The following is a 15433-nucleotide window of genomic DNA, read 5'->3' on the forward strand; positions in this document are numbered from 1 at the left end:
GTCAGTCACGTGGTCAAGGTCAAGTCGGAAGAGAGTACCATGCGGAGTATATTATTATACCATGCTTGTACCCATTTATTGCGTACCTCCTATAATATACTTAGGTACTTATTGGCAATTAGTTTATGCATACCAGTAGCGGCTGTAAAAAAGCTTTTAACCGAATGCATCATAAAAAACCCATCAGCAAATTGGCTCGACTATCCATTAATGAACTCAAGCGTTATGGTGAGCGCAGTCGAATTTTGACGACTTGCCATAACCGATATTATGAGCGGTTAGCGGTTAGGTATTGGTTGCAGGGCTATTACCGCGAAAATCGAAGTTCGCTCTGTCTCTCTAATTACGCCTTCATTGGAGTAAATGAGAAAGATCTCCGCAATTTACGATAATCGGTTTTCGCGGTAGCCTTTCTGATAGTATGGAGTCGGATCACGCCATGCGGACTCTGCATGCCATTTGCAATGATAAAGTATGGCAGTGTCATCAAAGATAACGAACCATTTTCTGCACGATATGATCAATTCATAGTATAAAACAAAGTCGCTTCCCGCTGTCTCTGTCTGTCTGTCTGTCTGTATGTATGCTTAGATCTTTAAAAATACGCAACTGATTTTGATGCGGTTTTTTTTAATAGATAGTGATTCAAGAGGAAGGTTTATGTATAATTTGTTAACCCGTGCGAAGCCGGGGTGGATCGCTAGTAATTATATATAGTGAGAAGTTTGTACCTAACTAAGATTAGAGGAAGAGGGGATTTTATGGGGAAACCCTAATTTTGTTATCCTTCCGATAGGACTAATTAATTCACAATATCTTTGCTACATCGATGGAGTTTAATTAATGAGGGTTGATGTAATCATGTTTCCAGCAGGAAAATTGGAGCCCGTTTACCGTAGTTAATACAAGTTAACGTTGTTTGGTAACTAAATAAGCGCTTAAGACGCTTAGTAACTAAACAACTTTCCAGTTAGGTACAACAGATAGAAATATGCAAATTTCTATCTGGTGTACCTAACTTATTGCCTACTAAATATCTAATTTTCTACTAATAAAAAGATAAAAGTAAGAAAATATTATTAACGTGCAACTTAAATCAAAGTATTAGAGACAAATAAAAACATTTACTTAAATTAATACCTACCTACTACCAGTAAATTAACATGATTGTAATTTTAAAGTAGAACCTACTCGTAATCCTTGTTTTATATCATAGTTCGTCCTTCCATTCATTTTCGGGATAAAATTCTTGTCCTAGTTCATCCCAAAACTCAATTCTTTTCTGTTCAGGAATGTCAACCATCTTGATTTTGGGCCCCAAATTTAACGCTCTAAATGGGAATTGGTCGAGAAACGGATCCCAGTGCACATTTCCCAGCTGGGCTTCCGGTGTCGGATTTCTGTAAAATACATTCAATTTAATGAAGAACACATTTGAGTTAATACTCCGTAACCCCGTAACTATAAATACAGGGTGTTGCCTGTAACACGAGCAAATAATTAAAAAGTAGGTATATTACACTCCTCAAACTATAAAACTTTTGTTAAACAACTTTTAAAAATTAATTATGAATCCTTTAGACCTCTTTTTCATACAAAATAAATATTGCCTTCAATGTACGCTGACATCAGTGTGTTTGACGTTGCTTGTCACGCTTTAAACATAACAAAATTTAAAGTGTAATAAAAATCAAAACATAAGTCGTGTTATTTTTAAAAGTTGCTGAACAAATGTCGGTCGGTTTGAGGAGTATAGCCTACAGTTTAATTTATTGCTCCTGTTACAGGAAACACCCTGTATACGTAGAATTAATATTATTATCTTGGTAAGAAACACACGAATTTAAAGAAAAACTAAGACCATAATACTTTTGAACTGTAGAAATATTAATCTTAATCATGAAGTTTACCTCTTTTAATAACAGCATTAACCTTCAGTTAACTAATCTAATCAACAAACGTACTTATTGAACAAATTGAAATGTAATTACTCTAAGAGCGGATTCAATTAAACTCCTCTCTCCCTTACCCGTATTTAGCGAAATTCGACCATAGTCTAGTGATTTTCTTAATGAAGTCCCTTTCAGCAGAACCCACGCCGCTATTGTATATGTCATTTGCGGATTTGCATCTGAATAAGTAGCAGATTTCATCCCCAAACGTCGCGCCAGACAAATTGAAATTTCCCACCGATGAAATCCAAGCGCTGTTGAGTTCACCTCTGAATGAGAACCGGTACAAGTAAAGTTTGGCACACGACACTTGAGCGTGTAATCTCGCTTGCCGAATCAACGGATAAATAACTTGGTCTGACACGTATTTCGCGTACCGCCGCAAACTTTGCTCCCCGATTGTTCCGTTCAAAAAATAAAACTCCATTATTTTTCTAAGTATCTTTCTGTATCTCTTAGAGCCGTATTCATCTACCGCCCCTTCGAACGTCACCAAATATTGAAAATTGTAATTTAAATACTTCAGAAGCTTCCGGTTCTTCGCTAAGCCTTTCAATTTGTAAAGGGATTCCAAGTTCGTGTACCCCATCATTACGTCGGCGTTGTTATTCGTCATACGACTCTTGTATATATTTATAGGCAATTTATGTACAAAAGCATGCTTCCTCGTTTTCTCCACAGTAGGCCCAAAAGCGTTGATCAATCTTTGATTATCTCTAACTTCAGTACTATCGAAGAGATCTTCAGACGCAGATACTAGCTTACGGGTGGATGCTTTAGAGAGTAGATCGTAAAGCTTTGTGCGGTTGAATTTGTCAAAAGGCCCGTTCAAGTTCCAGTACAGCTTGTTGGCAATCTCAAAGCTGTAACTCCTGTAATCGGCGGGTGAAAGTACGCTGCCACTTTGAATGATGACCCTTGTATACAAATCGTCAGCATCGCTCGATATTAAGAGCGAGGCCACTAATGTCGCCCCTTTTCCGTGCCCAATTACGGTTACTTTTGCGGGATCTCCATTAAATGTGCTGATATTGTCTCGTACCCATTTCAGGGCTGCTAGGATATCCTTGGCACCCATGTTGCCAAGAGCAAAATTGTCTTCTGTATTCAAGAACCCTAATATGTGTGTCCGATAAGAGACCGAGACCACTACGAGGTTCTCGTCGATAAAGAAGTCGGGTCGATGGAATCCAGACGTCTCTTCAATCCACACTATCACGGAGGAAATGCAGGTACTGTTGGGAGAGAGAGGCATATACACGTTGAGGTGCAAGCAATCCTCATCACACATAGTGGAACATGTCTCTTCGTAAAGAACGCTATAGTCGTACACACCTTCGGTCGGATTTTCGAAACGCTTTGGTGGCTGAAACACAAAATCATCATAATAAAATTAAGTTGACAGCTTATCTTTTTGTTTCGTTTGTTTTAAATAAAATTTTACATTTGCTTGAAATACGATACACCTCAAAGTTCATTACCTATATATTTTTTATTATTATTTAGTCCGCTTATTCTCCCGCCAAAATCATATATATCCAGTTTCTAAACGCTTATTTAATATATAAGCATACCTTAAATCTCAGCAGATCGACCGGCGGCTCGGCGTACGGAATCCTCCAAAACGCCGCAAATGACTTATTCTCAAACAAAGTTAATAATTTTCTTCCAATGATCACAACTCCGTCTGATTTTAAATTCACAATGTCCTCAAAACTCCATGAAAACAAATTTAAATACAAAAGGAGTTTCACTAAAGTTATAATGGGAAATAACATGGTTTCAAGTACGTTGCGTTTGACACATTGAATTATATGGTATGCTACAAGTTCTCAAATCGCAAGGGACACGTATTGTAAACTATATTTAAACCATGAAAATGTTTAGAAATTGTTGCACCATTTCATTCATTCGAATTTGATCATTGTAGATGTATTACCCTTATCAACTTCACGTTTTAAAACGTAAATTGCTCATATTTATTAGATATTATTTGGCAGTTAAGACAGTAAAAGTGTTTTCCTGTTTCCGCAAACTTGTGTATTATTTAAATTAGGTATGCTACGTATACAAATGGAGAATGTTATAAATTGTTTATAAGGTGGATTTAATTTTGACACATATTATTATCTTTCACACTTTCACAATTTATTATCATTGTCTTATACAAACATACATAATAATATTAAACGGATATTAATTGATACAGGAACCGCGATTACTATTACAGTAATCAAGTTTTAGGACACCCATAAAGATACAAAAGATAATAACGCTGAACTATCATTCAAAGTCGATAATTTAGCACTACCTTTGTGACCCTTGCAATGTATCAGTGTATTTATGTGTTTCTGACAATTATAGTCAGTGTGTACAGCCATCCGATGGTGGAAACTACTCACGGAATAGTGACCGGCAAAGTTTTAAGGACATTGCTGAAAGATGTGGAATACTACGCCTTCATGGGGATTCCTTATGCAGCTCCGCCTGTTCAAACGCTCAGGTTTATGGTAGAGGATTGTTTTAAATTTATTTTGTAGTGGAGACCGGTATTCGACTCGGGTCATCACTATCATAATCATCACTGTCATAATTATATCCAGTAAATTTTAATTTAATTTATTAACAACATGTACGATGTCAAAAGCTGTGAACAGTGTGAATAAGCTAAGTCTAATATCACAGCACTCTTGATTTTGTTCATAAGAAATTAAATATAACTAATATAACATAGTAGTAGTATGACACGATATGTCCCGTTTTCATTGCTCTCACTCAGTGTTACAATTCTTCAGTTACGTCTCAATATCTTTGTTGCGATACAATGATTAATTATAGATATTTATTTGCCTAAAAGTCGTAGACGTCTGACGAGTCTCGACGAAGGTATTATACTTGTAATGTATTAAAGTCGTTTTCTTTTTACTTCTTTTAGGCCCCACAACCAATACAACCATGGAATGGAATCCTAAATACTACTCAGTACAAGGACCCCTGTTATCAATTCAAGCATGTTGTCAAAACTGTGCTACCCTTCAGTTACTTTGGCGCCGAGGATTGCCTCTACCTAAACATGTTCACGCCAGCCACAGACGAAAACAAGCGCCCTATTATTGTTTTTCTCGAAAATTCCCGATTCAGGTATTCATTGGATAAATCAGATTACGGGCCGGATTTTTTCGTCGAGGAAGATGTCATTATTATAACAATAAATTATCGCATGACTTTGTTCGGATTCCTTTCGCTGGAGGACGACATTGTGCCCGGGAACGCGGGATTAAAAGACATCGTTGCCGGCTTGAAATGGATAAAAAATAACGCGGTGTACTTCGGGGGTGATCCTAAACGAATTACGTTGATGGGCTCACAGGGAGGCGCGGCCGCCGCCGACCTCCTCATACACTCGCGAGCTAACCAATTATTCAATTCGGCCATTTTACAAAGCGGTACATCGTGGAGCACTATGTATCTCCAAGAAAACGTACAAGAGCGCGCCTTTCGCCTCGCCGAGCTGTCTGGAAGAGGCACAAGCAGCAGCAAACGCCTACTAAACGAACTGAGAGAAATTTCCCCCGAGACTTTACTAGCTCAAGAAATTGCTGCCAATCCTAAAGATTACACAAAGGAGCATCAAAGAAGTGCGCTTACGTTCGGACCTGTAGTCGAAAACCGTCCGGATAGTCTAGTGAGCGAGTACCCCGAACGGGTCAGTAAAACGAGCATGCCTGTTTTGATTGGGTTCAACTCTCGGGAGGGCCTGGAACCGTCTTTGCTGTATCTCATAGAACCCAAGTACTTAAGTTTCCTCGAGAAAGACTTTCCTTTGCTGTTACCGAGGCGCGTCGAGTTTAAATTCCATCCTGACAGCGATAGTTACTATGAAGCTGTAAAAGAGGTTAAGAAATTCTACTTCGACGGTAAAGTTAGGATTAGTAGTGTGCCTGAATACGTGACTTACATAGGAGATGTTTTAACCGCTTACGCTGTGAACGCTATGGCGGAGAAATACGCCAATATTTCTTCGAGTTCGGTGTTTTATTACCAATTTGACTATTACAGCGATCTGAGCGAGAATAAAAATAATTTATTGAAGCTGTCGTCGGTTTCTGAGGGCACGGCCGGCGCGGCGGCGGGGGACGAGCTCTGCTACCTATTTCTATGCCCCAAATTAAGGAAGAAATATGCGAAACACTACAAACAACAAACAGAGGAAATTAACGTTTCTCGGAAATTAGTGAGGCTATGGAGTAATTTCGCAAAATACGGGTAATTATGTACTTAGTTGCTTATTAGTGTACCTATTCAATTTAGTTAAATATGATTATTATTTTGTAAGATTTTTTTTAAATGTAGGTATCATATAATCTTACTTTTGACACACAGCTAGAGACGCATATAAGTATTCACATATCATATCGGGCAAGATATTACTAAGAATACTACCATTTATTAATTTAATCTTATGATTCTTATGGCAACATATTGTACAAATAGAAACAGAAAGTACACTAGTAATGAAATATCTACATATACAAAGAGCAGTCAGCCATAGTGCAGTAGGTACATATTGCACATTTACTTGTTTATTAGAAATTGTACTTATGTTTCTAAACGAATAGGCTTTACCTAAACTCATTTATCCACATCACCAGTCTACGAACAGAATACATTCCCGTATCATCGTTACAGAAACCCAACACCAGAGGGCGACACCGTGCTAGACCTCAAATGGCCCCCTTACAGTGAAACAAAAGAGTATCTCCACATCGACAAACAATTGGAAGTACGTAACTCAATCAATAACCGATTCCGATTCTGGGAGCGATTCGTCGGGAAGTGGCGCGCCGCTCACCGACGGAAGGCTGCCGCGGAGACAAATAAAGACGAACTTTGATTCTGTTGTTTTATTGAGCACTTCCTTGCTTTTTGCGTTGTATTTTAGATTTTACTTGGTTTACAGTTTATTGTCAAATACAGCACATATTTTTAAAGTATACTTACCGTATGTATGTTCAAGTACCTATAGACTTTAGTACAGACTTAAGTATAATTGGATTACGGTTGAGACTATAGCCCTTTATAGCCTTTAATTGTGGCCAACGCCAATCCAAAAGTTAGGCCCTTAACCTTCTAGTATATATAATAATGAAAAGATGCTTGTGAGAGACTATCCAATAGGGACATCTCAGCTTTAATTAATATATTTGAAGAGGGAGAATTCTATTAAATTCTAAACTCATTGTATATTTCTAGGTCCTCTAGAAACCTTATTTCATTGTAATTGTGACCCTGTCAATTTGCTTCAAATCTCCTACATTAACATTTATTAGGATTAGGTAAGGTAATTCCGAATTCAGAACATGAAATGCCAAATGCTTTGCCTCCTTGTATAACAAATAAAAAACTCTCTTTTTTTGCTCACTCAATTATTGTGTGTAAGTAAGTACGTAGTTGTTATTGCGGGTTGTTTCCGATATAAACATAAAGAGGATAATGAAAAACGAAGTCCTCATTTTCCTTTCTGGATATTATGGCCTACCTACGTTTGTATGGGGAAATCCACTGTCGTCTTAATGCTACATATGAAGTGGATGTATGTATATACATCCACTTCACTTATATGATAAATAATATATAATCGGACTATGTCATCCTGTAAATGTTAATAAAGAAAAATATAATACTAAATATTTTAAAAATCTCAATGCAAGTATTTTAAATCCAATATCAATTAGTATAGGTAACGTTTACCTATACTAATTGATATTGATTTAAGCCACTATCGTTCACGCAATAGATAAACCAGTAAGTATAACAAGAAAGATTAACGCACACGTATCATTAGGACACGTCAGTCGTCCAACAAATAAAGATATCAATATTCATTCAACACTCATAAATTTGACAACCGGCTTTAACATGAGACATAAAACACATATATTTTATTGCTTTGCAATTTTATGCTTCGTGAATAAAATTAAAGGAAATTTGATCGTAAATACGAATTCGGGAAAGGTGGAAGGTAAAGAAGTGAAGTCTATATTACAAGATGAGAAGTACTATACATTCGCAGGTATACCATATGCTAAACCACCTGTCGGCAGCCTCAGATTTATGGTAAGTGAAAAAAGCCGTTACCTAAACACACACCTCTAAACAATAGTCAGCATTAGATTGTGTGAAAGCATTTTAGTCTCAAAAAGGTTGAACACATGTATTTTTACGTGTTTTATTTGTTTATCCGCCGAATCAACGCATCTTATAATTTTTCCAGCCTCCAGAGCCCCATCCTGGTTGGGAAGATGTTTTAGAAGCCAAAAAAGAAAAGATACACTGTGCGCAATTTAGTATTAGAAGAAATAAAGGCTTCAGTGGAGATGAAGACTGCTTATACCTCAGCATCCACACTCCCAGGCCTTCGGCGAGCGACCTGAACTTGCCTGTTATAGTGTTCCTATACAGTGAACACTTTCGAAGCGCTTATAATGGCTCCAGAGAATACGGTCCGGACTTTTTCATGAAGGAAGACGTAATTTTAGTCAATATTCACCACAGACTTAGTGCCCTCGGCTTCCTGTCTTATGAGGATGATTTACTACCCGGCAATAATGGATTGAGGGACGTAATTTTGGCATTAAATTGGGTAAAGGAAAATATTAAATACTTCGGAGGTGATTCCAGCCGAGTCACATTGATGGGCAGTCAATCTGGAGGCGTATTAGTAGAAATCTTATTACATTCGCCGAAAGCAAAGGGTTTATTTAGTGCTGCTATTATCCAAAGTGGGACACTATGGAACTCGATGTACTTCAACAACAAAGGCCGAGAAAAGGCCATAGAATATTCCAAAGGCCTGGAGGAAGAGTCTGCTACAAGTTCCTACTTGCTGAAACGGTTGGCTGCTATCCCTGCCATGAAGCTTGTGGAGTCAGAACCCTACGCCGTCCATGCAGATGAAGCAAGAGCTATCCAACGAGGTGTTCCTCCCTTCGGCCCGGTCATCGAACACGATCACCCTGACGCCATAATCACTGAGCTGCCAGACAACAAACCAGTTGATTTAGGAGTACCCGTCATGATAGGGTTTAACTCTCGAGAAGGCATGGATATCTCAGAACGCTATTTGCAAAAGCCTCAATACCTCACTTTTGCTGACAGAGATTTCCTTATGCTATTTCCTATCCGAGTCGACTATCATTTTAAATTACACGAGAATATATATGGCCATGCTAGTCAAGAAATCAAGGATTACTATTTCGATGAAGGTTATATTAAAGTCAGCAAACCAGGGGAGTACGTAACTTACATTGGAGATATTATGTCATTCTATCCCACGGACTATGCTGTGAGAAAATATACAAATACTTCGAGCAGTCCTGTTTTCTATTACATGTTTGATTACAGCGGAGAGCTGAATTTAAGAAAGAAACTGGTTCTTGAAAAAGCAATGAGTATTGATGGGACATGGGGCGCTACAACAGGAGATGAACTTTGTTACTTGTTTGTATGCAATGGTTTAAGAAAAGCTTACACTAAGGTTTTAAAAGACGAAGATTCAGAGGAAATTAAGGTTTTGAAAAATATGGTCAGATTGTGGACAAACTTCGCGAGAACTGGGTAAGAACACAAATTCCTCATTATTATAAAACGTTCTAATAGCGTAGCTATTCTATAATAGCTTGATTTTTCATACATTCCAAAGTACCTACATGTAAATTTTAGATAAGCAGCCCATTTTAGGTACAATTGAAATTAATGCAACAGCAGAACACACGAATTGAGTGGTTGTCCTTTTTTTGCTATAAGTATGCACAATCTAGCAGTATTAACACATGTGGTTTTGAGAAAAGTCTTAAAACCCTAAAGTTTAATTTTTGCCATAACTTGTTTCCTCTTTACCTGTTAGATAATATAACCTATCTTAATTTTACAAATGCAATTTCATTTTTTACATTTTAGTAACCCCACTCCGCCGGGCGACGAGTTCAACTGGCATCCCGCCTCGAATCAGAAGAAGGAGTGCCTGGTGATCAGCGACGAGCTGACGATGGCCGAGCGACTCTACGATGACACCGTCAATTTCTGGGACGACTGGATGGCCAAGTACAGAGCTCTGGCTGTCAACGGGGTTGTGCAAGATATTAAGGACGAGTTATAGAAATAAATGATGTGTTTAAAGTAATGTCTATAGATCTTATTTTTAATTCTTATTGAAAGTACCTACCAAAACCTTTTTAAAACCCCCCTTATAATCTCATGATTGTACTGTTACTGACTGTACTGACATATACATACATATATTAATGTGCCAAAAACAGACTTCAGTGCCAGGTACTTACTTATTACTTACAGGAAAAAGCGATACGTACATAGTATATGAAATATCGTTATCAGCCTTACAAAAGCTTTGCAGTGTCTGTCACAAGCCATCGAACATTATGTGGATTTGCTTCCCTAAATTCTTTTTACAGCAACTTATGGTGCTACTTCCCCGAACTAGTGCGGAAAATGGCACTTTCCGTGCGTATGTCGAAAGTTTAAAGTGCCATATGTACTGTAAAACGTTGTACGATACACGTGCGAATAGGTAATTCGCAACAAGTGTCGATTTAAAACGCTCCCTTTGGTCGTGTTTTAATTTATCGCCACTCGTTTCGAATTTTCTCTTTCCCGCACTTGTATCGTAAATAACTATTTTCAAATAGTGTTGTTTTAAATAACTCAATTAACAATGTCTTGAATTAATCTTAATTCCAATGAAACTTTTCTTACACGTTATCGATACAGGTAGATAAACAAAGTACGCGTTAGTATTTCTTATCATACCGGTTCACTCGCCGTCACTAATGTTCTTTCAATCGCTCTAAACGTTTAAACTTTAAAATGATAATAAAAAATACATTAAATAATGTGGTGTGTTGCTTAGGTATTATAATGTTAGTTATAGAATCGTGTTTCAGTGATAATAACGTTGAAGTGACTTTAAAACAAGGACTGTTGTCAGGGACGTTGGATAAAACGTTATTAAAGAAACGAGATTATTATGCGTTCAGGGGTATACCTTATGCTGAACCGCCATTAGGAGCGCTAAGGTTTTTGGTAAGATTTATGTGAAAACAATCAGAAGATATATTTTTATAAGCATTCGATTAGAGTAAATCTTACACATACGCTAATCGTTTTGTTATAATATATTGAGGTTTCATTAAATTAGTATCTAGCTATTAAGACTAGTACTGCTCGTAGAGAGCTGACCATTTTAAACAGTGTCGACATTCAAAATGTTACACTCTCACGAAAGGTGGACCATTACATACTAATACTATTTTTACTTATTATTACATTTTCAGCCTCCAAAACCACATCAAGGTTGGGAAGGCACATATGAAAGTCACAAAATCAAGCCAACATGCATGCAGTTCAACTCACGAGGCCGCAACGGCGAACCTATAGGCCTCTCCGGCTCCGAAGACTGTCTCCACGTCAGCGTCTTCACACCCTCCCTTCAAGGCCCCATACCAGTCCTCGTCTTCGATTACAATGACAACTTTAGAACCGGTTTCAACGGCACTGATACTTACTCCCCTGACTTTTTCTTAGAAGAAGATGTCTTAGTCGTGACAATCAACCATCGCTTGGATATGTTCGGCTACCTCACTACTAATGACGAAGTTATCCCTCCTAATGCTGGCTTGAAAGACTTCATCCTGGCTTTGGAATGGATCAAAGAGAATATTGAGCAATTTGGTGGCGACCCGAACAGAGTGACGTTAATGGGAAGCAGAGGAGGAGCTGCGTTAATACACATACTGTTGTTTTCCGAAAAAGCTAAAGGCTTGTTTTCAAGTGTGATCATGCAAAGTGGTACAGCATTAGAGCCTGTTTACTTTCCTAATAATTCTAGGAATAAAGCTTTCATGCTTGGCGAAGAAGTTGATATCAAGACTGATGACAGTCAAACTTTACTGGAGGAACTACAAAAAGTAAATGCTGAGAAGTTGTTTTATAAACTAGTGAACCTTCTTGACGCTGAAGATATAACTCAACGGCAAATGTCTATTTTTCCATTTGCACCTGTTGTTGAAAATGATAATCCTGACGCCGTGCTCACGTCTCTACCAGATAACTACATCATCATCAATGACGTGCCAATCCTGATTGGTTTCAATTCCAGAGAAGGCTTAGATTTAGCGTTCCACTACATAGCCTCGCCGCGTCTTGTACAACTAACCCCAGACTTCTTCATTCACTTTCCAATAAGATCCGGGTTTAGATTTAATCGCAACAGTACTGTGTTCCAAAAAATGGAACAAGAAATAAAAGAATTTTATTTCCAAGATGACTACTTTCATGTTGGGAATATTTTGGAATACGCAGTGTATGTTGGGGATGTACTGCACAACTACGCATTGGATTATACGGTAGCAAAACTTGCGGATCAGTTGTCTTCTCCGTTGTATTACTACATGTTCGACTTCAATGGGGCGTTGAATGAGAACAGCTTGCACATATCCAGACAAGCCCTTAACACGTTACAGAACTGGGGTGCAACTGTGGGAGACGAGCTCTGTTACCTGCATGTGTGTACTCGGATTAAGAATAATTACGAATCACTCACGAAACTTGTCAGCGAGCAAGCTGAGATAAAGCTTCTGAGGAAAATGGTGCGAATGTGGACCAATTTTATTAAAACCAGGTAAGAATTATGTTTTTTTTTAAATCACAAAATTAAAGCATTTACTGATGAAACAAAAAAATAGTCAGGTAAAGAGTTACAACCAATGGTCAATTGATTTTCCTACTCTTAACTTGACGCGATATGTGCGTCCTTATTGCTATGCTACCTCTATTATTTATCTAAAACGGTACACAGAATAAGCGCTATTTAATTAAATGATAAATGTATTTAAGGTCTACTTACTGCAAAAAATGCATAGTTATGTAAATTGACTAATTAATTCAAAATTTCAGCAACCCTACGCCCGATGAGAAAGATGACACCTTGAAAAAAATAACATGGACTCCAGTCAACAAGGACTCTAAAGAAAAGCAATACTTGCACATAACTAAAGCCCCGCGCATGAAAGATGGTCCTCTTGGCAAACGAGCTGCCTTCTGGGACGGCTTCCTCGAGAAGTACTCTGCGTTGGCCGTCGACGGTATTGTCACGGACCCTGAAGCAACTCATGAAGAATTATAAATTAGACGAGTAGCTCTCACTTGTAAAAACAAGCATTGGGCATTTGTCGACGTTAAATAAAAATTTAATGTCGACAAATGCCCAATTCTTATCTACAATACTCTCTGTCCATAGAGATAGTATCCCAGTAGTTAGATCATCTCCATCAAAATTAATTGATTATCTAAAGAACAGGTTTACTCGCTAAACTAAACTCCTCTCTACCATCTAGGCCGTCGGTCGTATTGGAGGTTAAAAAATTTTGCAAAAGATGTTTGAGATGTACTAATGTACAAATAAATGGGTTGTTGAATTTTCGGAATTGTCGGGTTGAATTTTTCCACAAGAACAACCACTTCGCGGGCAGCCGGCAGCTGCTAATATAAAAATAAATCAAATTAAGTAGTTATCTCCTAGGTTGCATTCTAGTTTTAAGGTCTCTACTTGCTCTAAGTTTAACTTTAACAATTCTTATTCAAGTTTTTACAACGTTGTTCATCTATCTTTGTAAGTCAAACACATAAGATAGACAAGCGAATGAAGAAAGTTAAACAAAAGCTTGTTAAAACTATCTGCGTTGGAATCGGGATCGACAGATGATGGGGAAACACAACAGAGAACTAACGCTTGCTCAAATATTACAATCATAATGTTGCTGGCGTTCACGAATAGTGGTGTAGCACTATTCCTACATGAAAACTTAGAGAGTGACCACACATGTACATGAAAACTTTATTGTTATTGTTGGCAATAAGTACGAGTATGTATAGTATAGTATCGCTCCAATGTGTAAGTGCGATAGATCGAGGAATTTTATTTCTGTATCATTTCGTACCTACTTTATCAGTCTATCACAATGACAATAATATTTATGAGATTTTTAGAGGCATTCACATTGATTGTAGGCATTGTAGCTGTCAAGGTACGAAATCAAATTGAATCAAATTGTTTGACTGCACAATACTATTCATCATCATCATCATCATCATCATTTTAGCCTTCCGTCACCCACTGCTGAGCATAGGCCTCTCTTCATTTACGCCATTTGTCCTGTCCTGGTCCTGTGCTAGTCTCATCCAAAAGTGCCCCGCGATATTTCGAACGTTATCCACCCAACGAGCCATTCATTACCATTACCTTTCCCGTAGTAGAGTAAAACGCTTGCCTCTCGAATTTGATCAAACTGTGAAATATATATCTCTAGCATACCTCTCTGGATACTAAGTACTAACCCCAGTGCATTTCCACTAAGCAATTACTAAGCTACGCTATAAGACAAAGAGCGGGATCTCGCGTCGGATGTTGCTAACTAACGGCCACAAGTTTCCACTGAACAGGTATTAGCTTAGTTGCCGGCTAATAAGTGGCCCAGGGTTGCCGGAGAATTTGCACTGTGAAAAGACTTACTGCGGGCTCAGCATGGTTCTATTTTTATCGACTATCACTATGCCCGTCACTTTCGCACTTACATACTTGTTAGACCGTGACAGGCATAGTGACAAACGATAAAAATGCGACCGTGCTACTAAGGCTGGAGCCCAATTGGAGCCACGGTTAGATTAAATTAGCAAACTCCTAAGCCTTAGATTTTTTTCTCTATGGCTTACCATAGAGAAAAAAATACATAGATTGCTCACTCCATACAAATGTTTTGGTACCAAAAAGACTATTAATTTCGGTGTCTACATCTAACATCAAGTAGCGGAATCGACCGGAAAGTCTAATGCTCAACAACATAAGACTTTCCGGTCGGTGCTACATCTATTGTCAAGTAGCAGTACTGATAGTTCCGCTACTCGATGCTAGATTAACACTGAAATTAATAGTCTTTTTGGTATCGAAACTGATGTATGGAGTGAGCAAGTGTCTTACTATATGTCTCTATGGCTAAGCAAACTCTTGAGTACAAGAGCCAACCGCTGTAGGAATCACTGGTTTCAGGAATTAGTTTCAAAACGGGATCAATTCGACCGTTTTTTTATGTTTGTTATCTATCTCAGGCGGTCTAGCATGAGTTAATGCGTTCTCGCGCGCGACTCCATACATCTTGCGCGACTTCAAGTATGGAGTCGAGAACGCAACTCATTCTAGACTGCCAGAACTCCGTCATTTGTTAACCGTTTTTTTTTTTAAGTATAGTTCCGACTTGGGCCCATTTTGGCCAGTTTTGATGTTAGAATCCAAGTAATAAATGAATTAAGGGAACTCCTCAAAGATTTGATTTGGTACCAACTTCAACATATCAGGGTTCTACAGTATATGAAACGTATAATATGTATCTTATTTTATCATTTTAAAAGTT

At 38.0% G+C, this 15433-nt stretch overlaps 4 protein-coding genes across 4 annotated transcripts; 3 read left to right on the top strand and 1 right to left on the bottom strand.

Annotated features, from left to right (window-relative positions):
- Positions 1 to 1210: 1210 nt before the first annotated feature.
- LOC134655451 (carboxylesterase 1C-like) lies at positions 1211 to 3737 on the bottom strand. Its single transcript, XM_063510916.1, has 3 exons — positions 3527 to 3737; positions 2030 to 3318; positions 1211 to 1400 (listed from the first exon to the last, which is right to left on the bottom strand). Exons 1-3 carry the CDS (start codon positions 3728 to 3730, stop codon positions 1211 to 1213), a joined length of 1683 nt encoding a protein of 560 aa, XP_063366986.1. The 5' UTR covers positions 3731 to 3737.
- A 502-nt stretch (positions 3738 to 4239) lies between these two features.
- On the top strand, positions 4240 to 6850 carry LOC134655227 (juvenile hormone esterase-like). The gene is made up of 3 exons (XM_063510676.1): positions 4240 to 4462; positions 4888 to 6218; positions 6642 to 6850. Exons 1-3 carry the CDS (start codon positions 4280 to 4282, stop codon positions 6844 to 6846), a joined length of 1719 nt encoding a protein of 572 aa, XP_063366746.1. The 5' UTR covers positions 4240 to 4279; the 3' UTR covers positions 6847 to 6850.
- Positions 6851 to 7760: 910 nt separating this feature from the next.
- LOC134655012 (juvenile hormone esterase-like) lies at positions 7761 to 10117 on the top strand. Its single transcript, XM_063510471.1, has 3 exons — positions 7761 to 8069; positions 8227 to 9569; positions 9912 to 10117. Exons 1-3 carry the CDS (start codon positions 7872 to 7874, stop codon positions 10108 to 10110), a joined length of 1740 nt encoding a protein of 579 aa, XP_063366541.1. The 5' UTR covers positions 7761 to 7871; the 3' UTR covers positions 10111 to 10117.
- Positions 10118 to 10645: 528 nt separating this feature from the next.
- Positions 10646 to 13164, top strand: LOC134655014 (carboxylic ester hydrolase-like). The gene is made up of 3 exons (XM_063510472.1): positions 10646 to 11051; positions 11303 to 12648; positions 12924 to 13164. The coding sequence occupies exons 1-3, from the start codon at positions 10836 to 10838 to the stop codon at positions 13150 to 13152; spliced, it is 1791 nt and encodes a 596-aa protein (XP_063366542.1). The 5' UTR covers positions 10646 to 10835; the 3' UTR covers positions 13153 to 13164.
- The last annotated feature ends 2269 nt before the right edge of the window (positions 13165 to 15433 follow it).

The sequence above is a fragment of the Cydia amplana genome, chromosome 16 (assembly GCF_948474715.1).
Source record: "Cydia amplana chromosome 16, ilCydAmpl1.1, whole genome shotgun sequence".
Lineage (NCBI taxonomy): Eukaryota > Metazoa > Arthropoda > Insecta > Lepidoptera > Tortricidae > Cydia > Cydia amplana.